This window comes from Chrysemys picta, chromosome 17 (assembly GCF_011386835.1).
Source record: "Chrysemys picta bellii isolate R12L10 chromosome 17, ASM1138683v2, whole genome shotgun sequence".
Taxonomy (NCBI): Eukaryota; Metazoa; Chordata; order Testudines; family Emydidae; genus Chrysemys; species Chrysemys picta.
In genome coordinates this window covers 10,771,154-10,798,080 of record NC_088807.1, presented here as the reverse complement: position 1 = coordinate 10,798,080, position 26,927 = coordinate 10,771,154, and the positions used below count along the sequence as shown (strand labels likewise).

Here is a 26,927-nt window from a genome sequence, read left to right as displayed (position 1 = left end):
AATGTTAGTAAGGGGCAACATTCCCCTTACACTTGTAAAAATGTTAAGAACCTTGCTAAAAGAATTATTGGTTTCTTTGCAGCCATTCTAAAGGGAAAATGGGCCCTTTTCCAAAAGAATGTCTGTAAATAATCCAGGTAAAGAGACTATCTAATTAAAATAATTTGACTATAAACAATTTAGTCAAATTTGCTAAAAGAACATAGGGGGTTTTCTACTGGAACTTACTGCCCCAAATGTATAAAGGTAATGTAATCTATGTACAGCTATGTAAAAACAGAGCAGTGTAAAAGGGATGTTAAGGAAAAGAAAATGTGTATGTATCTGTCTGTCTGTGGAAATATGTGAGGTCTGTAAAACTCCTGTTTTGTAGGTTTAAGATAAATTGGTTTTGTTTTGTTTATAATGCCACTAAAATCTATTTGACTCTAATTCAAAGTTGCAAAACTGACAGACCTTTTTGCCAGCACTGGTAATCAGTGTTGGTTGGCTTTGGGATTTGGTAGTTAACCCTTAAGGGGTAACTTGATTCTTTACAAAATTTAAATGTTTTCAAATAAAGACCAAGTCATGACTGCAGCAGGGCAGTCAACATCAGAAGAATAGGGAGAAATTCTGGATTCTTTTTGTTTGTTTGTTTGTTTTTGTAACAAAATAGCAGATGCAAGCTGTAGTAAAAGAATAAAGACAGTGCCCTTCTGAAGCAACAGCGGGGTGAGGTGCACAAAACAAAAAGAAGCAATGTTAAAAACACTGAGCCTTAAAATGGCTCTGTGTAATCAGACTGTCACTTTGATAAGGGTACATAAAGCTCTGTAAGAACAAAAGAAACAGTTACACCTTATGTAAAAATTAATATGGCTAATGTTTTAAAAGTTGAAGTATAGAAGGAATGTGCAGACATGTGCAGTGTATATTATAGGGGGAGGGGAAAGAAATGCAAACAAAACATGCTACTTAATTAAAATGCTATTAGGTCTCCAAAGGAGCCACAACAGATTGTGTTTTCTTTTTCAGATCTCTGTGTGTTTTGGAACCAAAGTTAAAAGTAATCAAAACTCTGGTAAAAGTTAATTGTGTTCCTTTTAAGACAGAGTCTCTGAGCTCTGCTGATGGCTTTAAATTCAAAAGCCAAGCCTGTGTTGATGCAAATTACCTAACTGATAAAGGAAGTGAGAGAACAGCCAGCACAAAGAAGTTGAAGATAAAGAACATACCTGGTCAGCAAACAAATTGTCTAAATAAACGGCACAGTATAACAAAATACCTTTAATTAAAATCAATTTCATGTTAATAAGTACCCCTGTAACAATGTATAGTGTGTATGATTTTTGGAAAAATCCTTTATGGTAATGATGCTTTTCAGCTGTTACCTGTGAACAAACTTAAAGCTTAACACAGCAGGAAAGACATTGTAAACTTGGTCTGCTGTAAAGAAAAAACTGAGGTACACCACCTCATCGATTTAATGACTGAACAGTGGGATAATTTCCCCATAACCCTTAAAAATAGAAGCCATTAAAAGCTTGCCTGCCTATAAAACAAAAACACAGGAAAATATGGAGGTAATTCCTCTTGTTTTGCCTGCAATCAGCAAGGGTATTTGTAAAAGAAAGGAATATTTTAAGCAATAAGAAATGCCACCCCAAAAGGGGTAGAAAAATGTTATTTTTGTCTTTCTGAAAAAGCTGATACCAGCTACAGGACAACCTAATACAGAAACAAATAAAAGTGAGTACGCTTATCCATGCCTGTTGCTCCAAAGCCCTGTAGTAAAGACATCTCACTAGGATCCTGAATGTGGGATAAAATGAATAATGAGACCAAAGTACTGTATAATGGGCTATGTGTATGTGTTAATTCTTGGGAAAAAGTGTTTTAAAAGAATGGAAGTGTTAGCAACCTTCCAATAGACAAATGTAAATGTAATGTAAGTACTGTGTTTACAAAAGGTAAAAAGGTAACATAGTTCCTAAAACAAACAAAAAGGCAATGTGGGAAACCGAACCATTCATATTACACATGCAAATGGCAACATGTTAAGAATTGCCACTGCAGAAAGACGTAACAGCTTACCATTGGTATAACATATTTTCTGAATGATTTTGTTGAGTCTGAACTTTTGATAAGCTTAAACTTAACCCAGACTTGATATCTCTGTCTGAACTTTTAATCAAAGCTCTGACCTGCGAACTACTCATGACACCTCCCTCCCCTTAAGTAGCCATCTCCCCTTTTCTCTTTTTGAATTTACATTTTAACCTGTTTTATCCTGTAGAATCTTGATTGATTATACATGACCATTATGATCTGTTAATCACTTTGTTTACTTCTGTGTATAAATATTGATGCTCACCCCTAATAAACTTGCCACACTTACTCTGAAGCTTTTCAAGCTAAGGATAGTGTGAGCCCGTTGATCAACGAATTGGTGTCTGGTCTCTGACAGATTGTGAGCCCCATACCAACTCCGCACGAACTCGGGTGCTGGAGAGGTGAGTAAGGACTTGCTTTTTACCTAACAGTTTCCCACAACTACTGGCATACTAACGTTACTAACCCTAATTGTTTTTGGTTTTAAATTGTATGTGGGTTTAATTGAAATGTTTGCAATGTGCTGTTGGATAAAACAAATGTATGCAAAGCTAGAGCCACAGGCCCAAATCACCTCCCAGTATTTTCTATTACGTGGACTAAATAAGAAGTGACACTGGCGATTAATAATCTTAGTGTTAACAGGGGGATATGTAGGAGCAGGATTTTATAATGTCCCATAAGAATTAATGTATGATTTGATTTCATCCTGTCAGCCACCCTTTTTGAATAGCAGAAAGGAATGACAGACCAGAACAATCCTTATGACTGATTATGGTTTCCTATATGTATTACAAATTAGGCACTCTAGTTAAATATACATTTCTTTGTTTTAAGGTTCAGTAAGTAAGAAACAGGATTCTCTATTGTGTCTATGTTAAGTAGATTAGAGGAACATTAAAGGCCTGGGTCTCAATGTAAATTGTCTTGGTTATTGATTGTAAAACTTAGCAAGGTTTAATTTGAAATGCCTTTTTGCTCGATATAAAATACTACTGTTTGTATTCTCAATCTGTGTGAATAAGGAATGTATGCATCAGGAAAAGATAAGGTGTGAGGCCATTGTTATAGTCAGAGTCAAGAAAAAAGAAGCAAAGAGACTTAAAGGACATCAAAGAATCATCAGGTACTGCTTACTATCCAGACGGCTGGCATCACCGCGTAGATACATGCTTCGCAGTGTAAGAAGGCACCACCCCCAGCAAACCAATCACCACCTCAGGACCATGCAGAGTCAATTTTGACTCTGGAAGAAGACGTAGAGGAACAGCCTGCAATACCTTACCATCTACGCTCTTGTAAGGCTTGCCAGAAGCAGACGACGACCTAAAGCAAGGCCCAAAAAGAAGCAGTAGTGAGCCTAGTGCCTGCTGCCTGGTGGATGTAAAACTGTGAGTGCGGTTCCCTCAGTTGAGGTTGTCAGAACCAGAAGGGCCTTGCCTCCAACATGTGCCTCTGGTGGTGCCTTTTCCTCGGCTGCTGATGTCTTAAGGTCTGGGGAGTCCATAATGACATTTTTTTTATCCAGCAGCAAGTGTGGATAGCTCAGACCCTTCATATTTCTAATTGCTGGGTCTGTAGCCACATCCCAGCCCACTCTCAAGCTGGTGTTCCTGTCTTGGCAATCCCACTCAATTCCCCAGACCTCACTGGAGGACCCCACCCGTCTGACAAAACATGGAACAATAATGACACTTGGGATGCAGTGGGAATAAATGTATCTAAATGGATAAGTGTGGTGGAGGGAAAAGGTCATTGGTGTTGGATGTGTAATGGGACAGGGCTGGATCTGGGAAAAAGCCGTTGCCTTCAGCATATTGTGGTCAATGGTGTATGGGATTATTCGAACAAAACTAAAGAGTGGCGGGGCGGGTATAGGGATATGATTTTTTTCTCAACTTGGGATCAAACAGAAAAATCAATCTCATGTTTCCCCTACAATAATCTTAGTGAAAAAATATGCAAATAACTCCACTCCTCGTAAGGAGAATTACCCTGTGCCCTTTGGAGGATATTACTCCTCCTTTGCAGGCACCTATGTGACAAATGGGTGCAACCGACCCTTCCCGGCCTTAATAGGCCATCATTGGGTTTGTGGGACCAAAGATTATACTGCATTACCAGCTAACTGGTCAGGTATCTGTTATCCCGCCCGCCTCTTCCCACAATTCTTAGTGCTAGGGTCCTTCCCACGAGAATGCTTCCGTAATTTCAGGCGAAGAAGAAGGGACTTACCAGATGCCCAATGGTATGTAAATAACATAACCCCCTTGACCTGGGAAGAGGCCATTGGCAGTTCCCTTATCCCACTTGGGGGAGTAATACACCATGCAAAAAGGCTCCTGAGCAGTAGTTGAAATAATGGCAAATAAAACCGGAGAGAGTATAAAAACCCTAGCCAAAGAAACAGGGGCGATCCGACAGATGGCCCTCCAAAACCGTCAGGCATTGGACATAGTGCTGGCGGCCAAAGGAGGGACCTGTGCTCTCATTGGAAAAGAATGTTGTGTGTTTATACCTGACGACACCAATGAGGTAATAGATCGTGCTAGTCACTTAGAACAAATCGCATATCTTCCCCATGAATAGCCGAGTTCTTTATGGAAGTGGCTAAGTAACCTGTTCAGTTTCTCTGGCATAGGAAACTGGTTGTTTCAGGAAGCCCTGACTATCCTGTTTGGAATCCTAATGATTTTTTGTATGTTTTCAGTTAATCTCCTGCTTTCCAGAATTGTGTAAGGTATGCCACCCAGGTGACTGCCCCAAAACAGAGTGTAATATAATGATGTTAAATATCACTGATGAACAAAGAGATAAAGAACGGCTAATATGTGGAACCCAGTAATTATTGGTCTTTGCGTAAGCTTGACCAAAAGGAGGGATTGTGAAAGTGAAATGAATTATATTAAAGAAATAGAATGAAGTAAAGCATGCTGTATGTGCCTTTAAGTAGAAGTGAGAAATGTCACAATCCAGGTGCCAGGAAGGCAGACATTAAGGTAGAATAAGTGCTGTACTTAAGGGCGATTGGTGAAGCATTAGCCTTAGATCGATAAGAGTTAGTAGGGAAGCAGGATATGCATATTGTGCCTCAGGTATTTTTTACTATTTTACTCTCTTTGTCCCTTTGTTTAGTTCGTGCCCTTTTACCTGTATAAATAAGATTGTTTGGGTCTTGTATGGGGCTCACATTATCTGAATGTATTAGCAGAGCGCTGTGCTAATAAACAGAGTGGTCATGACAAAATTGTGAGTCCTGATTCTAACTTTGACAGGGGCTTGAAGTAGTGTGAGTAGTAGAGTCATACCCTTAGAACCCATAGCTGGCTGACGCAAATTAGAGCAGACCCATGGCTGCTCTAACCTGGCCTGCGCTTGGGAAGAGAATTAAGGAACTGTAACTGGCTTCCTGACAGTGCTGCAGTACTCAGTGAAACCTGGTTACAAGAGACTCTAGCCCTTAAACTTTAGAAACTTGGGTCCCAGAACAACTTCATGCAGCCAGCCTGTAAAGAATTTCATGCCAGATAGATTTTAACTTTCAGAGCACCTCATTTAATTTGTAAAAATCTGGGAAATTCCTACGCATAAAAAACTTCATTAAGATAGCTTGAATTTAGATTAAAACGTATTGCACTAAACCCAAACATATACATACATATACTTCTAAAGAAACAATTACATCTTAGAAAGCCTGGAAATGTACATTTAAAACACATAGTCCCATAACTATGGAATAAGTGAACGTTAATTATAGCACCCCCATGAATTTCCTGCTCTTCAGAGAGAGCTATAATAAATAACGTAGAAGGGACAAACAGAATCCCAGAAAACAAAAAAAGAAAAAACAAACAAAACTAAAAAACAACAAAACAACACAGTAGAGGAAAAGAAAAAAGAGGGAGACTTTGTTCATCCAGCGAAAGCAAATATTCCAGATTCTATCTAATTGGCATTTATTTGGCCTTGTTTAAAATTCAAACTTCAGGATATGTCAGACAGAACAGAAAAATGAGTCACAATTATTTTTGCTAGGGAGAAGGATTAAGATTGTTCAAGGTTCGTATTTGCTGTTGGGATTAACATCCCCCCCCCCCCCCACACACACACACAAATAATAGTAGCTAAAAGTGCTTTAAATATTTAAAAGTTTAAGTTTCTGGTCAAATTTAAAAGCCAAAATCCTGACTCCAATTTGGATTCAGATCTGCAATTTTCTGGTGACGTGCTATAGAAAGATTTATATAAATAACTTTGATAGTCTCACTTACTGTATCACTTCCATGTCCAACAATCGAGGCATCTGGGGAAAGAATTACATTTAGTGCATTCTTATAAGTTTCCAGTGAAATGCCAGAGAACTTGTGTCAGTTCTCAAACAAGGAAGTATTCCAATTCTGGCTCCCAACACAATAGGACATAAAGTCACACTGGAGAGGTCCAAAGCTCTGTCTACACAAAGTCAGCATCACAGAGCAGAGCTGCTCATTAAAGTCCCCTCCAATGCCCTTGGATACAGTTATGGGACAGAATGAGCCACAGTTCTTTTCTAGCTCTCATTTTAAGACATCGTTGCATTCATGTAACATTTAAAAATCATCTCATTCTGTACTCTGTATTATAAAGCAGGTCTCGAAGGAACCACACATTTGCGTTTCCTGAGTTCTGAGCACTTAAATTCTCAGCTATAAAGATGCATTAATCTAGTGATATTGGATATGACTCAGTGTCACTTTCATGCTAAACTCCCTTAATCACTTAGTGAAATAACACCTGGGCTGCAATTTATCATGCTTATTTCATCCCTTATAGGGGAATGTTTCTGGAAAGCTTGAGAAAAATCTACTCAGCTATTTGTGAGGATCTGACATTATGAAGACAGAATTTTGTAAACCAAATCTTAAAACTACATTTTCTCTTTTTTTAAAAAAGTGTCCTTCAAAAAACAACCTAAAGAAACAAAGTCAGAAATCTCCACATTTATTGATAGTGATTAAAGTAACATTTATATCATGATCTGGTTAGGGTGACCATATTTACCAAAGTTAAATCATGATACGGCGTGGGGCTGGCCTGAGCCTCCTGGCATGACTGTTCGCTTGAGACTCTCCCCCGCCCCCCATGGGGCTGTCCCAAGACACCTGGTGTTGCTGCTTGCCCAAGCCCCACACCACCCGGAACTGGGGCTGACCGCTTGAGCCCCACACCACCCTGGGCTGACTGCACAAGCACCACCGCCCAGTGCCTTGTGTTGCCACTGGCCTCCCAAACATACCTCCGTGCTCCCCTCAGGGGGCACAACCCACTTTTTTGGCAAAACTGGGCATATGTTCCAATTGCTCTTGCCAACTGATCAGAGCAACTTGCAACTGGCAAGAGCAAATGGGACAAGTGCCCATTTTTGCCAAAAAAGTCAGGACGTCCAGGATAGCGCTTAAAAAAGGGGGACTATCCTGGCCAAAACAGGATGTATGATCACCCTAGCTCTGGTCCATCAATGGCTATTAGCCAGGATGGTTAGGGATGCAACCCTATGCTCTGGGAGTCCCTCACCTCTGATTGCCAGAAGCTGGGACTAGACAACATGAGATGGATCACTTGATAATTGTCCTTTTCTGTTATGTCCCTCTGAAATACCTGGCATTGGCACTGTTGGAAGATAGGATACTGGGCTAGGTGGATCATTGGTCTGACCCAGTATGGCTGTTCTTATTTTTTTCATTTTCTTATGGAAAATAAGAGTTAAGGTCTCCCTAGCAGTTGAATGGGCTCTCTACCTTTAGCCCCCCTCTCCTCTGCACTGTACTCCTTTACTTCCCTCTCTCACAGTTCTATTCATGCCCTCATTTCTCAGCTCTGGCTCACTCCTCACACCCACTTTCTTTGCTCCAGCCCCTTGAGCTCTTTTGTGGAATATCTGGGGGCCACATTTCCATCAGTTCTACCATCTTCTTGTGGTTTCTACCTCCTCCTTGTGATTGAATTATGCACCTCTCTCATGTTCTGGTCAAAGTCCCACCAGTTTCTTTAAAGAAAATCTTTACACTCTGCAGTGGAAGCTTCCACAATGTCAGTCCCATCATTTGTACTCTATTCAGTATCCTTCCTTTCTTTACACCAGTCTCCAGCTGAGTTATTTCAGCCTGTAATTCATCTGACTGCCCATCAACACCATCCCTTCCTGACTGCTGGATTTCCTTGCTTTCACTCATCCCTTTATCTCCCTTCTTCTCACTTTCTCCCTTCATTATAGCTTCTTTCCATTGACCTTTAAACATATTGTTCTATCTCTGATCCCCACACATAGGTTCCTTAACCCCATAAAACTGGTACTGTGTCTATTACTATGGCTCAGAGAAGCCATACTATCCCAGTGGATTCTCTCACTACACTCACTGTTACCCCAGTAAAGGAGAAGGTGGTACACATGATGAGAAAAGATTTAATGGGGAAGGAAAAGTGAGGAGAAAGAATGGGCGTAGCAGCAAGAGGCCAGTGGTAAGTGGAGAAGAAAGAAGGAGGCAGAGGAAAGAAAACTGGAAGGATGGAGGATGGGCATAGCTCAGGAGTGCAAGGACCAAATAAAGAGAGAGCGAAAGGGAAGAAATGGGAGAGAAAAACATGGGAAAGAAAACGGGGTGTGGAGGAGGGACAGAGAAATAAATAGAAGAAGAAAATCTTCAATGGGGACACAGGGAAATTGTAGGGTCACAAGAATTATACAGGGTTGGGTGGACAGGGCCACAGGGCAGCATTGCTCCTTCTTATCTGGGGGTCTAGTTAACCTCTTCAGGAGATCCCCAGCTCTGGGTCTTCTACATACCTAGTTCCACTGATACCAGTCAGTTCTGTATTCTTGGGGTACCAGGGCACAGCATCCAGCCTGTCTGACTTATGAAGGACACGCCCCTCCCCCAGCCTCTGCTTGAACCAAAACAGATCAGAGAAAAGACTTGCAGAGAGCAGTGAAGGGCAGTGGGAGACAGACCTAGACCACTCCTGACAAGGGTGATAGGATTAAGGCAACTCCCCATGCCTCATCTGCATCAAACATGGGACAGGGAGGCATCTCCATTAGCATACAGAAAGGAGAACAGAGATTGCAAGGCAAGAACCGCACTGAACTCTGGGACCAGAAAAGTAGGGAAGCACTTCATCCTGGGGGATCTCTGCTTCAGATGTTAATGAACCTACGCCTGCACACACCCAGCTCAGCAGTTATCAGACCAATTCTAGTAATGAATCCTTGATATCCAAAATACTGAAGCAGCTTAATTGCATTGTGAGCTCCCTGAAAGAAACACCACCCATAGCCAAGAGTGATCAGCTCCTATTGTCTAGTCTAAAGAAAACCCTTGAGTCATCAGTTTACCCATAAACAAATCTAGTGATCTCCCTTGAACCATTGTATTTTCCCTACAAAAACCCCTACTCCACACTCCAGTAAGTGTTCTGATGCATGGATCGAAACTCTGCATCAGTTCCACTGGGATTTCATCTTCTCCTGACTGATCGTGCTGGGGGCTCTGCCTGTCTCTAGCACTCAGGACCCTGAGCTACCACCATCACCTGGGAAACCCGACCAGTTCAAGTTTCATGGATTGGTGAGATCCCAGTTCTCTCTCTCTCTCTCTCTCTCTGTTTTCTTTTCTACCTCAGGCAGGTATAGTTTTCTATATCTGACTTTGTTAACCTTTAATAATGTAAATGTTATGTTTGTTTATGCTCTCCTTGTGTGGTTATCACTATTATTCAATAAATAACTTTTATGGTTAAGCTGGTTGTCTCTCTCTCTCTCTCTCTCTTTCTCTCTGAACTTTACTCTTTTGTGTTTTTAGCTTCCCCATTTACTCTGCAGCAACACTTCTTTTACCTAAGCTAAAGATTCCTGTAGCACCCAAAATACTGTGGGGTTTGCTCATCAAGTGGGTTACTACCAGAATAAGTGTGATGTGAAAGTGGGGATAGGGACGTGCTGAACCTGTGACATATGAGGGTGGCAGCTTGAAAGTGCTCCTTGACCCAGTCCGCTGAGTACAGGGGCATATAAGGGTGGCAGCCTGGAAGCACTGTTCGACACAGCCTGCTCAGGCTTACTCTGTTCCGGTGTGGTACCTGTGGCATATAAGGATGGCAGCTTGAAAGTGCTGCTTGACCCAGACCACTGAGTCCAGGGACATATAAGGGGTCAGCTTGAAGGTGCTGATTGACCCGGTCCACTCAAACTTGCTCTGTGTGTGTGTGTGTGTGTGTTCCTCTGATTCTGGGGCTGGAGGAACCCAGCCCTGGGGAACCTAGGTCCTGCAGGATAGCTCCATTGGGAAGGGACATGCAGAAAGGAGAAGTAGAGCTCTATATGAACACACAAGTGACACAAGCAGTACATTAATAGAATTACAGAACCCCTCCCCAGAAGAGTAACCCTAATAAATGAGCATACCGCAAAGTAACGGGCAAATCTGGTAACACCACCCCAGCATAACGTGCCCCCATAGACTGGTCAGACAAGTGCAGAGACCCTATACATGTAAAAAGAAGGCCAGTGCACCATATCCTCCTGAATAAGAGTGTTAAAACATGGCCATGGAAGAATAACATAATAGTGAACACTGACAGGCCTCTGGGTTGCAAAACTGTATTCCAGAAGATTTGGTTTGCATGGTAAAGAGGGAACATGAAAAGTATATTTTAAATAGGATATAAAATTAAAAAATAATCTAAGAAAATCAGAATTAATCTAACAAAGTTACATTTGTTCATTTTAATAGTGATCTATGTAGTCTCAAATTGAGAGCACTGCAAATAAATTTTACAAAATACACAAAAAAATAATTAATTTGGTCTTTTATTTTGGAAATATAGGAATGAATGTATAACTGAAGAGTTATAATTTCTTTGTTTTGCTGTATCTATTATAGATTTCCTTTGGCAATTTCTAGCTTTCCTGTCACCTCATTCTCTTTCTTATTTGCGCTCGTGTAAATATAGAAAAAAATCTTAAAACTGGGGTGGGGAGAGTATATAGCAATTTCTTACAGTGAAGCTGATCCTCGGTGATTGTGGCATTGATGTATCTTGGACTTTGCTCCCTATAGAAAACAGAAATCTATTAAAATCGATGAGACCTGATGTTGCCCTCATTTGTGATTTCCAACCTGATGTCAGGGAGTGGTGCTACAGAGTAGCTGGTACAAAGGTTGAAGCCCCCTAGGACCTTTTGGTGCAGGATGCTGTGAAGTACCTCCTGAGGGGTGGTAACTGCTCTCAATGGGCATTCAGGCCTGACCCTGTCCACAAGGCCTCAACCTGCAAACCCCTACTGCAAGTAAAATGCTAACATGATCTGTGACAGGGCATTCTCACCTTCAAGGCCTTCCCCTCAGAACACTGTCTTGCTGTTATATATCACATGAGTCAGAAACTGTTCATGTTTAGAATAAGATACAGGACCTGTCCTGTTGTTTATGTTTTCAACTGAAAAAAAAAAAAAAAGCTCTTGGACACTGAGGCCCCAGATATTTCTCTGCAGCTGAGGAGACCTCAATGCAGCTGAGATGGAAGGGGTTGCAAAGATGGCTTTAAGCCAACTCTGTGATTCCCCTACCCAAATCTATGCTTGTCCAGTCTCTGGTGTAATTTAGAGCAACCCTGAAGGTGAAAGATTGCATACCTGACAACCCTGGTAACCAACCAAACAAAAAAAGGACATTCTATTTTACATGTATCTGCATAAATTTGCCTACATAGGCATGGATTCCAAGATACGTGGCCTCTTTGTCCTTCCCATGCCTACTCCATGCATTTGTTCCCTACCTCTCAGCTAGCATTAATTCCACATCCACTTTCATTCCATTCCATTGCACCCACCTGCTTACTAGTTATTCACATATGGCCCAGACACAGCTTACATCACAACTTGCCCCGATTCAAACAAAACTGACCTGACCACTCAGTCTGCTCACATACACATTGAGTAATTATAAACACTTGTCTGCACACCTGACCCAACACTCCACACCCACCGATTTAACATGCATCCATGATTAGTCCATGCACACATTAATTTTCCACCCATCCATTCAGTCCACACGCCAACCCCCAATACTTCACACTCACTCATTCCCTGCACATATCCCATCACCTATGGGTGCAGTTCACCAGTTGCCTACACCAAGCCAAACTACGCTCAGGTGGGAAAGCACAGCAAGGGTCCTTGCCTTTCTAATGATAACAATAGTACCTCGCTATTGTGGAGTGTTTTTAATCAGTAGAGCTCAAAGGGAGATACAGACAAAGCCCAGGAGAAGGATGGTGTTTCCATGTGTTCAGTGTAAATCCCATCCTTCCCAGGAAGCACCCCAACAGTGCCTTCTTGCTCCTATCTGGCTTCCCTTTATCTGGGCAAGAAACTCCAATAGACCCAGTCTGCATCCCACAGGCTCTCCCAATATCTGGTCTCTCAGTTCTAATGCCTGGGTCCTATTTCCCTGTCCAGAAAATCCCCCTTAAACTCCAACTCCCCACTTTACCCCCCAGCCATGGGGGTCAGCTTAGCCTGGGTCCCCAAATATCCTCAGCAGCCCCACCCCACTCCACCCAAACTCCTCACTCCTCCAGACACCTGCTGTCTGCTCCAACCTTACAGGAAGACCCTGGACTCTGTCAAAGAGGCACATATCAGGAGGTGAGGACCCCAGAGTCCTCAAACTCCCCCTGCCCCCTATAAGGTGACTGGTCCTGAGAAACCCCTAATACCCTCCACATGCCTCTGACCCCCATCAATGCCTGCATGTGCTTCTATCCTCTGAGACCCACCAGTGTACCTCTATTGCCCCTCATACTCCTCTCACCCTCAATCCCTGCTCTGAATCTCTGGTCCTGTCATGTTCAGCTGTGCCAGATATGGAGTGGTCACAGAGCTTGCTCATTATCCACACCAAGTTTCTTCATTATAAGATCCTTCAATGCTCTGGCTGGTATGTCTGAGGTTGCCTTAAATTAGGTATTTTACACGCAGTGCCACCTAGAGGCTGAATGATATTGTACAGTTTAGCATTCCATTATGTCTCCCCCTTTAAATACTATTTACAGTATTTACAGTACCACTTTATCATTGAAGTTCAGCACAGGGCAGTCTGTTAAGTGTCTCTGAATCATATAAGTGTTCTAATTCCATGACCCACACACATAATAACTTGGCCATCTGGCTGTCCATTAGTTGCAATAGATGGCTGTGGTCAGTTTGGAATCCTTGAGCCTTCTTCTTCTGCATCTGTCATCTGTACACTTTTGTCTGTTGATTGTTCTTTCTAAGGAACAAACTGTAGATGTTGATGGCTTCCATTGAATTTTCCACTGTTGGTCTTGATCACATATGATCTGCGCTCTGAATTCTTTTTCTTTATGAGAACTGGAGTTATCCATCCTTTTTTTCCCATCCATTTTTTTCCCATGGTCAGTAGGTTCTAGACCCGTCAGGTCTCTAACTGTAGGACATCTGTTGTAAAAGTGTTTGTAAGCTCTTTTGCCTTTTTATCTGAATTGTCTACTCTCTTCACGTTTGGCCACTTTGGAGATAGATTTTTTTTACAAAGTTGGAACAGTAGTTCTGAGTTGTTTTGCCATCAGGAGTTGTGCTGTATTATGCCCAGTAGCTGCAAATAGTGTCGATCTGTGACTCAGAAGAACAAGGAATGGATCTTCCTGCCTTAGGATTTTCTGAACTGTCTGTACAGTTGTCTCTGCCTCTCTAGTCACTTGTGGGTAATGCAAGCTTCTATGAATATGACAAAAAACATACTCTTTTTGGAATGACTCAAATTATTTTGCAGTGAATTGTGGTCCATTCTCCATCACTAATTGCTCTGGAATACCGAAATGAGCAAATGTGAACTTCAGTTTCTCAATTACACTGCAATATGTTATGTCTTTCAAGTACATTATTTATATCTACCTAGAAAAATAGTCCACGGTGACCATATAATGATGCCTGTTTAGGGTGATCGGACGTCCCAATAAAATTGGGACCGTCCTGATTTTTAGCTGTTTATCCCGCGTCCCGATATTTTGCTCCACCGACAGCACTCAGCTTTTTTAGATAGATATTCAGACCTGCCTGTAAAGGCCTATACTTTAAGAACGTCGGTGTATTTTTATCACTTATCTAGTTACAGGGGTATAAAAACAAAGAATCAAAATCACAGTCTGCCTGCGTATGGACTTTCTCTCACTAGGATAATCTGAGGCCTTGTTCTTAGGCTAAGGCCTTTGGCTAAGCAGCAGGGGCAGCCATAAACTGGGAAGCGTAAGGTCACATCCTCACATTCCAAACCAGTCACATTGAAATAAGGTTGTATTGGGCTGTTAGGAAGACCATCCTGTCCTGATAGTGCCCATCATCACCAAATAAAGAAACAGATCTTAATATGGTTAAAGAAAACTTAGTTTGATAGCACCCTGTCTGGCAAGAAATCACTTATCAGTGGTTGTGGCTGTGAAACCCTCATTTCTGTATTGTTTTATCTTTATGGCCACAACTTTTCTATTATTAAACTGTCTGGTTCTCTAATTGTTTCTGCCTGCTGTATAATTAGCTTTGCTATCTATAAGTTAATTTGGGTAGTGGGATATAATTGGTTATAGAATTATGTTACAATATGTTAGCATTGGTTAGTTAAATTTCAGTAAAATGATTGGTTAAGATATAGCTGAGAATATTACTATATAAACTGGGGTCAAACAGGAAGTGTGAGGGGGAATTGGAATCATGTTTGCTAAGGGCAGGAATGGGAACAGGTAACGGGGAACAGGGACACAGGCAAGGCTCTGCGGCTGGGAAGGGAACACTGGGGAACAGACTCTGCTGCTGCCGGCATATAGAGGTAAGCCAGACTGGTGTGAAGGGCTTCGGAATATGCTTGCTTGGAACTAACCCCAATAACTATCACATTGCCTGCACTTCGGACTTCTGGTCTACTGCTTTTTGTCTACGTGACAAGAACCAGGGAACCTCTGAATTTGCATAAATGTGCAGATAGGCTCTTCCAAGGTCTCTCTGGCAGGGGTATTTGTACACAGTATAGTTCAGGATTGTCTCTTAGGCTGATTTGTACTGGATCTCCTTTCATAAGTCCAATATCACTAAGTCCTCCATCAAGTTCTTCTACCTTTCTCATGAGGCCCATCCTGGCTGCCATGCTGCAGCTGAGAAGGTTGTTGATCTTTGATCCTTTGATCACATGCATTCTGAATGCAAAGTTTTGGCTTTGTAAGTTGTTTCTGTGGTGAACAGGCCCATGCAGTTCAGATACCTCCAGGGCTAGTCACATGTGTGTAAGTTGATTTCAGCTCTCAGGAGGAGTTGAAGGGGATTGTAAGTCCCTTCTGAGATGATGATGACTTCAGCTCCTGCATCAATTTTTAAAGTCAATAGTCTTGCCACGAACATTTCTTTATCCAGGTAGGTTCTGTGTCATCACAAGTGATAGATCCCAGAAACAATGGCTCTTGATCGTCTGTAATATCAGTCAACTTCCTGATTGCTTTGGTATGGCAAACAGCTGCAAAATGTCCATATTTCATGCACGTATTACATCGTGTTCCTGTGGCTTGACATGCATCATCTCTTGGGATATGTTTTTTTTTCCACACCTTGTACATGTAGGCTGGAATTTGTCCCTCTTAGGCTTGGAATTCTCTCTTCTTGCCTCAGGGGTCTTATGGTAATGAATTGTGGCACTCATGCTGCATCTGTTAGCAGCTTCTATGACAGTTTCTTGTTTTTCAAGTTTGATAATTTGCTCTTCCTTTTGCTATCTCACCAGCTCAGACTGCTTTGCTTTTTGTATAGTTTTGGCTAGGGTTAAATCACTGTAGCTTCTGTGAAATAATTTTATTTGTTAACCAAATAACCAGCCTGTCTCTGATATTTTCATGTTTTGCATTCCCAAAATCACAGTTTTCAGCCAATGTATGCAGAACTCTTATGAAGTATTCAGCTTTATCCTCTGGTGAAAACAAGCTCTTTCAAAAAAAACCAAATTTCTCTGAGGTATAAAGTATGTCTCAAACATAGTTAGAGCCCTTTCATAGTCATCTTTGTACCCATCATCAGCAATGTCAAAAGATTTAAAGATATGCTCTGCCTTCTTCCCCAAAGCATAGATTATGGAAGATACCTACATACCTTCCGTTTCTTTGTGCAGCTTAGTAGCAATGTGAAATCTAGCAAAATATTGCTTCCAGTCTGTCCATTGTGAAGATTTGTCAAAGCTGAAGGTCTTTGGGGCATTGAAGAGTGGCATATTGATGAGATCCTGCAACCTTTGTTGCTTTGTTCCTTCTGTTTGCAACCTTTGTTGCTGTTTTCCTTCTAATTTTCTTCTTAGATTACTCCAGACACTATGTCATGTTTCTCTGTCTCAGATATGGACGGGTCACAGAAATTGCTTACACACCTTAGATGTGTTCATCATAAGATCCTTTAATGCTCTGCCAGGTATGGCTGAGGGTCATTTCAATAAGATATTTTACATACAGAGCTACCTAGTGGCTGAACAGTAGCATTCCATGTACATCTCATGCTTTTGCTGCCCCACATACCTCTGGTGTTTTGAACCCCATGTGCCTCTATTGCCCCATAATGCCCCTTTGTGCTTTTGACATCACCCTCATTCCCCATGTGCCCTATGACCCCCGCATGTGTATTTGGCCACTCCATCTCCACCACTGAGCCTCTAGGTCTTGGCTCCCCCTTCTACCTCAGAGTCTTCTGAGAGGGGCCCTGATAGCTTCCCCTCCTGTCTCTGGGAGTGTCCATCTGCCTCCCATCCATTGAATAAGAGACAGAACATGCCAGGATCTCCAGAGACAGGGACTCAGCCTCTGCTAACAAGAAGGACACAGCCCTGCTCACACACTAACCCATGCTAGCTTCAGTGCCACCAACCTGCTGGAATTCTCTGCATTCTCTTTCTCTCTGCCATCAGATTCCCAGGAGGGGGAGCCAGAGACATGGAGTGGAAACCATAGGGGCGAGAAGACACTGTGGGAGGACAGAGGTACATGGAACAGTGTGTGTGTTTGGGGGGGTGTCAGATGCTCATAGGGGCTCACAGACATGGAGAAATATAGGGGGAAGTCAGAGGCTCATGGGGGCTGAGCCACATGAAAGGATCAGAGCTCAACCCTCCTTGATCATTTCAAGTGGCTGGGGATAGGGTGGTCTCTGGTCCTTACAAGGAAGGTGACTAGGGAGAGGTGTTCATCCTCTGAGAAGGGTGCATGGGATCTATGTCTGCTACTTCCTACCGTCACAGAATTGGTGAAGGTAGGAAGAATATCTGATTGCATGTGATGGGGGTGGGGATTAGGGGCAGGAGGCAGAGTTAAGTTTGGTGTATTCTGCACATCAACATAGTGTTAAATGAAGCTTTAGTAAGTGGAATAACATAAGGAATAATAATTTCCTACCTTATAGGTCTCTTTTTAGATTGAACTAAACAAAAACAAAAGGAAAAGTTATCAAAAAAACTCTTCACATTGTCATGAGAGTAAGAAAATGAACAGGCACACATTGCAATCATCTTTCTGTGTAGCACTTTGCTCCATGCTGCCTCTGCTCCCATTGAAACCAATGGCAAAGATCACATTAGTATTAATGGAAACAGGACAAGACTGTAATTTCAAACTTTAGCTTGGCTTTTCTTTATCTATATACTACACATTTTGATCCCTACCTGTTATCTGCATTAGTCTATAGGAGAGAGATTTTTCCAAAGCAGAAATGGGATTTTGGCTCCTAACTTCCCTTGACTTTCATGGGGTGCCTAACTTTCATTTGTGCCTTTGAAAAATCTCCCCTCTGGCATTCTTACATCCTAAGATATTGCCTGAAAAACAGTTTGTGTTATTAATTGTAGCACCAGTCTGGCAGAACAAAAACAATATATTAGAATAGTTGTGTTCTGCAGATTTCCCACTTTAGATACGTTATACATTCACTAGAATTCGTTAAACAATGCTTAGTTACATATGTAGTCACTTTTTTCGTTACAAAATTGTTTGTGGACTGACCCTATTTCTCTGAATATTCTATTTGTAAGCATTCACCAAAGAGTTGGTTGCATAATTTTCAATCTATGTTTCTTTTAGCTAGTTGTTTGCAGTATGTGGTTGGTCCACTAAATCATATACTATTGTATGTGCTCTCTGGTTAGTTGTGGGGAACAGTTAACTGAATGTTCAGGTAAATAGTAACTTGTGCTAAATCAAATAAAGCTTTCAGGATTTACAAACATTTTCAGGAATACCCAGATGTTTCCTGAATTTGCCCAAAATTTTTTAAGACCCATGAATCTAAGTGAACCAAACATGGCTCTCTTATTCATAAATCTGATTTGTCTACTATTCAGCCATACTGGAGTCCATATCACAAGGCCTTCACTTCTCATGTTATTCATGCTAGCTAAATTAAAGCTATCACAGGTATGCCTATCCAATTACACATTAATTTGCTGAATAGACATACCCTAAAGGGTTAGTACGTGGCAAGCTAGGGTTAAATATACTGTGCTCTAGCCTGCTGTGCACTCACTGGCCAAGTGGACCCATTAAATGTCATGCATTAAAAGTCCCCCAGTGCACTTTGATTTATTTCCATTTCAAAGTAGGACAGATCAGAGTGCACTCCAGAACTTTAGGTGGATGGAAGCAGGGTCCACAAGGACAGCAGGCTAGTGTGAGGTAGCCATCCCAGCTTGTCATGTACTAAGTGTTCATAAAGACAAGCCCTGAGAGATGCACTTACGTATAAAAGGCAAGATGTTCAACTGGGGTGAACTGGCATCGCTTCACTGACTTTAAAGGAGCTGTCTGATTTATCCGAGCTGGGGATCTGACCTAACTCCAATGGAGCAGGGCTGATACACACCTGCTGAGGATCTGGCCCATTGACTCCAATGGAGCGATACGAAATTACACCAGCTGGAGCTCTGTCCCATTAGGTATAAAACCTTCAAAGCCACATATGGCTTTTAGTGACTGTTTCTGAGTCTCTATCTGTGCAGTTGTGAGCACTGAAGAATGTTACTATTACCTTTTTTCACCATAAGAGAGCACGCCACAACTAGAACCAGGAGCAAAGGAACTGAGATTCCCAATATTGCTGGAAGGGACAATCCTAGAAAAGAAATTGCTCATAAATCAGACTCACAGTAGGCAACAGAAAGACAAATAAATACGGGAGAAGTAATTACAAAGGGCACTGATAGTGACCCCTATATTTAGCTTGCCTAGCACTTTCCAATGCAAAGGATTTGTGAGGCCTTTTCTTTGAGAGGCTCCCACAGCTCTGATATTTTCAATAGGCCTTTGACATTTAACAAGGGTGTTGGTGTCACTAGGCATAGCTACCAGGTAACTCGGGAGAGTGGAAGGCCGAAGAGCCAATGAAGCTCTTCTGCTCTGGGCCTACCTGAGCCACAAAACTCCATCTTGTGAACTCTCACCTCCTTCTATGCTAACTGCTTACATGTTGAAGCAGAAATGTAAGGGTCAGCCTTTCTAGCAGGCAGCTGCTGTAAACAGGCCTTGCAAGACCAAAAGATAAGCAGACGAATGGGAACTTTTCTAATTGTAACTGCTAGAGAAGGGAAGGGTGGGAGGGGTAAGAGGGAGTAACAGACAAAGGCTTACACAGAAACAGCTTGGAATATAAAAGGGAAAATTTTATTTGTATGTGCTGCACTTGATTTGAGACATGCTGGTCTCCTAGTGCCATTTCAGAGCTCTGAAATAAACTTGGCTTGCTTTCTCCCCTCGGTGTCTTTATTGGTGCCAAGCACACCGGGCAACGAACCCCTGTTTGCCATCTCGGGGCCCAGTTCTGGGCAGGCAACAAGGGGAATCCGTTTAGGCTACAGAAGTGACTTTTCTTTGTCCCATGAAATTCCATTTTGATGTGACTGAGATATAAACTGTTAAAAATTGTCATTTCCCCTCTCTCCTTCCATTCTGAAGGTATCTGTTGTCAATGCCAAAATCACTGAGCACTCTGAGGCTGGCAGGGGCACAGGAAACTCCAGGGATACTGCTGGCCAGGCCCAGCAACCCCTAGTGCAAATGCCTGAACCCAACACATGGCCCCAGTGGCCCACATTCCCCCCCCCCCCCCCGCCCCATATACACACTTCAGGAACACCATGTGGGAAAGGATCTCTGCCAGCTCCTGGGCATGGAGAGAGAAAGACAGACTAGGGTCCCCTAACTATCCCCTAGACCTACCACAGAGTGCAAGTGATCAATCCCCACTCTCTAAGGGCAACAAGGTGGTAAGACCTCCCCAAATTGCAAGGGTGAGAGAGAGAGAGAGAGAGAGCGAGAGAGAGAGAGATATGGAATCATCTTCTCCCCAACCACTCCATGGAGTCAGTACCTGGACCCACAACCCATCCATCAGACCCTCTGGAAAAGCAGCTTTCTGTAGCTGCCACTAAAGTTCTTAACTTAGTCTCATAGCACAAGCAGTAGGATCTTATGCTGCGGTGCTGAAGTATCAATGCTCCAACCCTGCTATGATACATGGGGAGGGAGGGATTTACAGCTGAATAATAATCAAATTGTATTTTAATTTAAAAAGAAAAGGCCATAGGAAATTACACACATGCAGACATGCACATGTGCGCAAATACACACACACACACACAGAGACACACAAACTTCCCCCTTCCCATACACACACATAAACTCCCCTCTGCCCACACACATACACACACACACAAACTCCCCCCCCCACACACACACACACTATGTAAAAAGAATTTAGGTTGTTATTTATGTTGTAAAGTCAAGCACTCAAAAGTTAGATCTAGTGGGCACCACAACATGATTGAATTTCATGTGTCTCCTTGTAGAAGTTGTTGCATACTCGAAGGGACCACACAGCCAAACACCTCACCTCCGAACATTCCTTCTATTGCTCTGGGAGCAGAGGACGTGAAGACTGTGAGCTTCACAGTTTTGGGGATGGGGGGACAAAGCACCAATTTTACTCCGTAACTGATATACTGAGGGGCCAAAAGGTGACGTTAAAATAGGCATCGGTCTAAGCAGCTCTAAATGCTGAAGGAGAATATAGATAGTAAAACTCATTACCTTTAGTGGGTTGCTGCTCTTTACAAGTACTGTGGCTGCAACCAGATGCTTTTGCTGTGGAAGAGATGGAAATTGTTGCAATAATCTGAAATCCTTACATAAATCTGCTTTATAGCAACAGTGCTTAAAAAGGAAATACTTCTGGCCCACCTAATAATTGAAAATGTTCCAATAAATAGCATATGTTAGTGTCTCACCTGTCACATTCAGGTACTGGGGAGCACTTAGAAAAGAACGGTACTCCTGGTTATGGGTGTCCTTATGCTCATACAAACAGACAAATCTTCCTGAACTACTTGTGGATACTTTGTAGTGTAGGTCATATGCAAATTTATTCTCCTGCATTGGTAGGACTGCAAGATCCGTTATGTCTTCACAGAAAATAACACGGGTGAAATTAGAGAAAGCTGGTACTTTGCATTTAACCACAACTGTTTCCCCTTCATGGCTGGTTTTCTTATTCAGAAATATCTGAGGAGCAGAGAGAAAGCCTGAGGGAAGAAAATAAATAGAACAAACACATTAAACCAGTTGCATTTTTCATGTGGCTATTCACTTAACTGGAGTTCCTCAGATATGTATTTTGCCCAATATACCACTCTGAGCTCAGTGCAAATGGATGCAAATGTCAGTGGTTGAGCAGAAAAGGAGACTGAAATAACGGTCGGATAAACTGAAGGAAACCTTGAGGATTAAAGCTTCCAGTTAGAGCTGGCAGAACCAAAAAATAGGGAAAAAATGTTTCAGATTGACTCAAAACAAAGAAACTTCAACTTTTTATCAAACAGAAAAAATGTGTAAAAAAAAATCTGGGTAACAGTAAATGTTTTGTTTCACCCCAAATATTTCATTTAGTTTTTAAGTTTTTTGAAACCCTTTTAATTATTTAAAATAAAACTAAAGTAAATTTCAAAATGAAGTCATTTCAGATCAAACTATTTTGTGTTCAAAATGTCAAAACAAAATGTCTTTATATAGTCAGTATGTTTTTTTTTTTTAATTGAAACAATTCCATGACTTTGACATAAATTCACAAAAAGTTTTGGTTCACCCAAATCTGCTTTTTATGGCATTAAAATATTATGTCTAAAAATTTTTATCCAGCTACACTTCTAATTTTCCATACAGGCAATTGGAGCAGACTTTGGCAAAAGTCGCCCATTCAACTGGTTGCCTCCCTTCTTTACACCTGCCTCATAATGTAATGGTTGAAGAGATGCCGATGGCAATACAAGCTGCTGAGTGAAGCACTGAAGTCCTTGCTTGCTCACCCCGGCCCTTCTCCACACAGCAGCCATGTGTTCTAGGAGCAGATTCCCCCACATCTGCAAGAGGAATAGATCTTCCCAGGGAGCACTGTGGGGAAGGCCCCATTGAGGGCAGAGTTGAGCAGTGGAGGGGGAATATTTAGCAGAAGTGGGGAATGGATCAAAGACTCCAGGACTCCAGCAATGAGATCTCCAGAAAATGAATGGGGAAAAGTGGGTTCAGCATGAAGCTGGGAAATTGGACTTCTCATAAGAGGAAGGATTCCAGCAATAGTAGGAATTCCAGCTCTGATACTGGGGAATGAGACTTCATCAATGTGCCAGAGAGGGGAAGAGAGATTCAAACAAAGGGGAGATAAGGAGTCATGAGTTCGAAAATGAGGAGGAGGAAGGAAAATATTGATTCCATCTACTAGGGGAGGAAGATTTCAAGTAATCAGGGTACTAAGGGATGGGGAGGTAGAGTAAAACCTAGGGAAGGCCCAGATGACAGGGAAAGGGAGGAAAGATTGGGGTGTGATCAAGTAATTGAGGCAGCAGTGAGGGCTGGATACTTAATGAAGTGGGATGGAAAGAGGTGTGGGAACAAAAGGAAAAGAGGTGGCAATCTCAGGGGAGAAAGAAATGATAGAGAGAGAGAAAGAGAGAGCAGAAGCATAAACAGATCTTAGGTGTTAAAAGCCCACTCCATTCATACAAATTTTTCCCCTTCCCTCTTATACCCTATCACACTGCTTTCTCTAGTTCATGGGGAAAAAAACTTAAAAAACCCAATAACAATAAAAATAACAATAACCAGACCAAAAAAACATGTTGTTAAGATGGAGTTGTGGCTGAGAATATAGTAACAAAAGAGTAAAATCTTTGTAGTTTGAGGTAGTGGTCAGGGGACAAAATACTGTGTTCTCAAAAGGAAATGGGTTTTCCCAGCCGCCAATTAAAGATCTAGTCAGTTAGGTACAATCTCTTAACTCTACCCCACAATTCTTATTAAGAATGGCAAAGCTTTGGGGAGGGGAAAAAAGAAAAAAAAACACCTTAAAAGGTCATTCTGTGATGTTCAGAAAATACAGCTTCAGTAGAAGCCATAACCGTAATTTGGCTACATTGTATATATGTTAAGATGTAGAAATAAATATATACAAAGTCAAACTGAATATGGAGAATGAAATATGGTTGCTGTGGGGAAATATTTTGTTGTACTTAAAATGACAATTGCAATCTTTCTTTTTTATTGTTCTTGGCATCTAACTAGTAACATTTGCATTGCCTATGATGTGTCTTTCTGATGCTGCAAACACTGCTGAACCCAGGGCTTATACACTTTTATTATTATTAATTATTATTAATAATGTATCACTGAGCCCAAGTAATGAGCCAGGACCCCACTGTGTTAAGTGCTATAACAGAACAAAAAGACTTGCCCCCAAACACTTATACTCTAAGTACGAGATAAGGCACCACAAACGCAGACAGCTCAGTGAGGAAGGACAAGTGAACAATGAGATAATATTGAACAGTATGAAGGGCAACTGTCTCAGGACACCAGCAGCCTGACTGTCACAGAGAGGGAGATTTCTGAGGAGGGATTTGAAGCAGGCAAAGCCAGCACTAGGCATAAGCCAAGTGCCCTGAGCAGCTCAAGGTGCCCTCATTTGGTTTTTATTATAATATCTTGCCTGTTTTAGTATGACACTCACTCACTCATGCCCGTCACCCCAATCGGATTATGGGCCACCAACCACAGATCTCCAGAGTCCTTTATCCTGGGCCATTTGCTCTAGCTGGTTCCAGGTATAGCCCATTTTTATGCTATCAGCCTGAAGGTCGCGTTGCCAGGTGTTTCTTGGACGGCCTCTTTTCCGCTTGCCTTGAGGGTTCCACCGCAAAGCCTGTCTAGTGATGTTAGTTGGCTGCATGCGTAGTGTGTGTCCTATCCAGCCCCACCTTCTCCTTCTAATTTCTTCCTCTGCTGGAAGTTGACGGGTCCTCTCCAAGAGGTAGATGTTGCTGATGGTGTCTAGCCAGCGGATCTGAAGAATCCTTCTAAGGCCACTATTTATAAATGTCTGGATCTTCCTGATGTTGTTTTAGTTGTCCTCCAGGTTTCAGCTCCATACAATAAGACTGATTTCATGTTGGAGTTGAACAGTCTAATCTTTGTTACCAAAGACAGCTCTCTGGAGCTCCAGATGTTCTTGAGCTGTAAGAAAGCTGCTCTTGCCTTACTAATCCTTGCTTTGATGTCTGCATCCGTGCCACCCTGTTGGTCGATGATGCTGCCTAGGTAGGTGAAGGACTGCACTTCTTCCAGAGGGCTTCCATTCAGTGTGACTGGGTCATTACTGATGGAGTTAATCTTGAGGATCTTGGTCTTGTCCTTGTGGATGTTGAGGCCAACCTGCGATGAGATGGCTGCCACTACGTTAGTCTTGTCTTGCATCTGCTGTTTGCTATGCGAAAGGAGTGCAAGGTCATCGGCAAAGTCCAGGTCATCAAGCTGGGTCCACAACGTCCACTGGATTCCGTTCCTACGCTCATAAGTGGATGTTTTCATAATCCAATCAATGACAAGGAGAAAAAGAAATGGTGACAACAAGCATCCTTGTCTGACTCCGGTTCGCACCTGGAAGCTGTTTGTAAGCTGCCCTCCATGGATCACTCTACAGTGTATGCCATCATATAAGTTCTTAATCAGGTTGACCACCTTTACTGGGATGCCATAGTGCCAAAGGAGCTTCCAGAGAGTTTCTCAATCCATGCTATCGAATGCTTTCTCGTAGTCAACAAAGTTGATGTACAACGAGGAGTTCCACTCCATAGACTGCTCGACTATGATGCGGAGCGTTACTATCTGGTCCATGCATGATCTATTTTGCCGGAAACCTGCCTGCTTATCTCGTAGCTGTGGATCGACGGCATCCTTCATTCTCTCTAAGAGGACTCGGTTGAAGACCTTCCCTGGCACCGACAGAAGTGTGATTCCTCTGTAGTTGGCACAATTGCTGAGGTCTCCTTTCTTGGGGATTTTAATAAGATATCCCTCTTTCCAGTCTGCCGGAATCACTTCTTCTTCCCATATCTTCTCAAAGAGGGGGTACAGCATTTCCACTGAAACATCCAGATCTACTTTCAGGGCCTCTGCTGGAATATCGTGAGGTCCAGCTGCCTTCCTGTTCTTCATCATAGTGATGGCTTTTCTGATCTCATCTCTGGTTGGTCTGTCACAATTGATTGGAAGGTCTTCGTTGGCTGGGTCAATGTCTGGTGGATTTAGTGGTGCTGGTCTATTCAGGAGTTCCTCAAAGTGCTCTGCCCATCTATTCATCTGTTGTTCTATTTCTGTTATAGACTTTCCCTGCTTGTCTTTGACGGGACGCTCTGGCTTGCTGAACTTTCCAGACAGTCGCTTGGTGACGTCATACAGCTGTTTCATATTACCGTTGTATGCTGCCTGCTCTGCTTGTGCTGCCAGTCCATCCACATAATCTCTCTTATCCTTCCTAATATTCCTCTTCACTATTCTATGGGCTTCAGCATACTCTTTTTGCGCTTTAGCCTTTGCTGCTCTAGTCCTGCTGTTATTAACTACGGTCTTCTTCTTCTATCTTCTATCTTAGTCAAGGTCTCTGCTGTGATCCACTCTTTCTGCTGGTATTTCTTAATTCCAAGCACTTCCTGGCATGCTGACCTAAGTGTCTCTCTCACTTTCTGCCATCTGGTGGATACACTGTCTTCCTCTTCCTCAGACCGATCCTGTAGTACTGAAAACTTATTCTTCAGCGTCAGTCCAAAATCTTCCTTGATCTTGAATCCTTCAAAAGGCTGATGTTGTATTCACTCTTCTATCTGACGCGTCTATCCAGTTCTTCTTCAGCTTCAGCTTCAATCTGGCCACCACTAAGTGATGGTTGGACACTACGTCTGCTCCTCTTCTAACTCTAACGTCCTGCAAAGATCTTCTGAACTTCTTGCTAATACAGACATGATCGATCTGATTTTTTATCGTGTCTGCTGGTGATACCCAGGTACTCTTGTGGATCCGCTTGTGAGGAAAGATGCTACCTCCTATGACCAAGTTGTTAAGTGCACACAGATCCACAAATCTCTCTCCATTCTCACTCATCTCTCCCAGAGTGTGGGTCCCTATGACTTGTTCATATCCTGTGTTGTCAGGTCCAATTTTGGCATTAAAGTCGCCCATAAGGATGGTGATGTCTTTGTCTGGGAAAATCTCTAATATTTTCTGAAGTCTGTTATAAAAATAGTCTTTGTCCCCCTCTTCACTGTCATTGGTTGGAGCGTAGCACTGTACAACATTCATCTTAATTTTCTTCATTTTAGTTCTGAAGGATGCTGTAATGATCCTGGAACTATGTGCCTCCCAACCAATCAGTGCTCTCTGTGCCTGCT

The 26,927-nt window shown here is 42.3% G+C and overlaps 1 protein-coding gene across 1 annotated transcript in view; it reads right to left on the bottom strand.

Moving 5' to 3' along the window:
- LOC135976408 (uncharacterized) overlaps positions 1-26,927 on the bottom strand; it is a 106,361-nt gene that overhangs the window by 27,356 nt on the left and 52,078 nt on the right. The window contains exons 7-12 of the mRNA XM_065571845.1: positions 21,444-21,737; positions 21,247-21,300; positions 19,190-19,273; positions 17,566-17,590; positions 11,131-11,183; positions 6,366-6,397 (exon numbers count right to left, since the gene is read on the bottom strand). Coding sequence (XP_065427917.1) covers positions 6,366-6,397; positions 11,131-11,183; positions 17,566-17,590; positions 19,190-19,273; positions 21,247-21,300; positions 21,444-21,737 — 542 coding nt within the window. The remainder of the gene's footprint in view (positions 1-6,365; positions 6,398-11,130; positions 11,184-17,565; positions 17,591-19,189; positions 19,274-21,246; positions 21,301-21,443; positions 21,738-26,927) is intronic.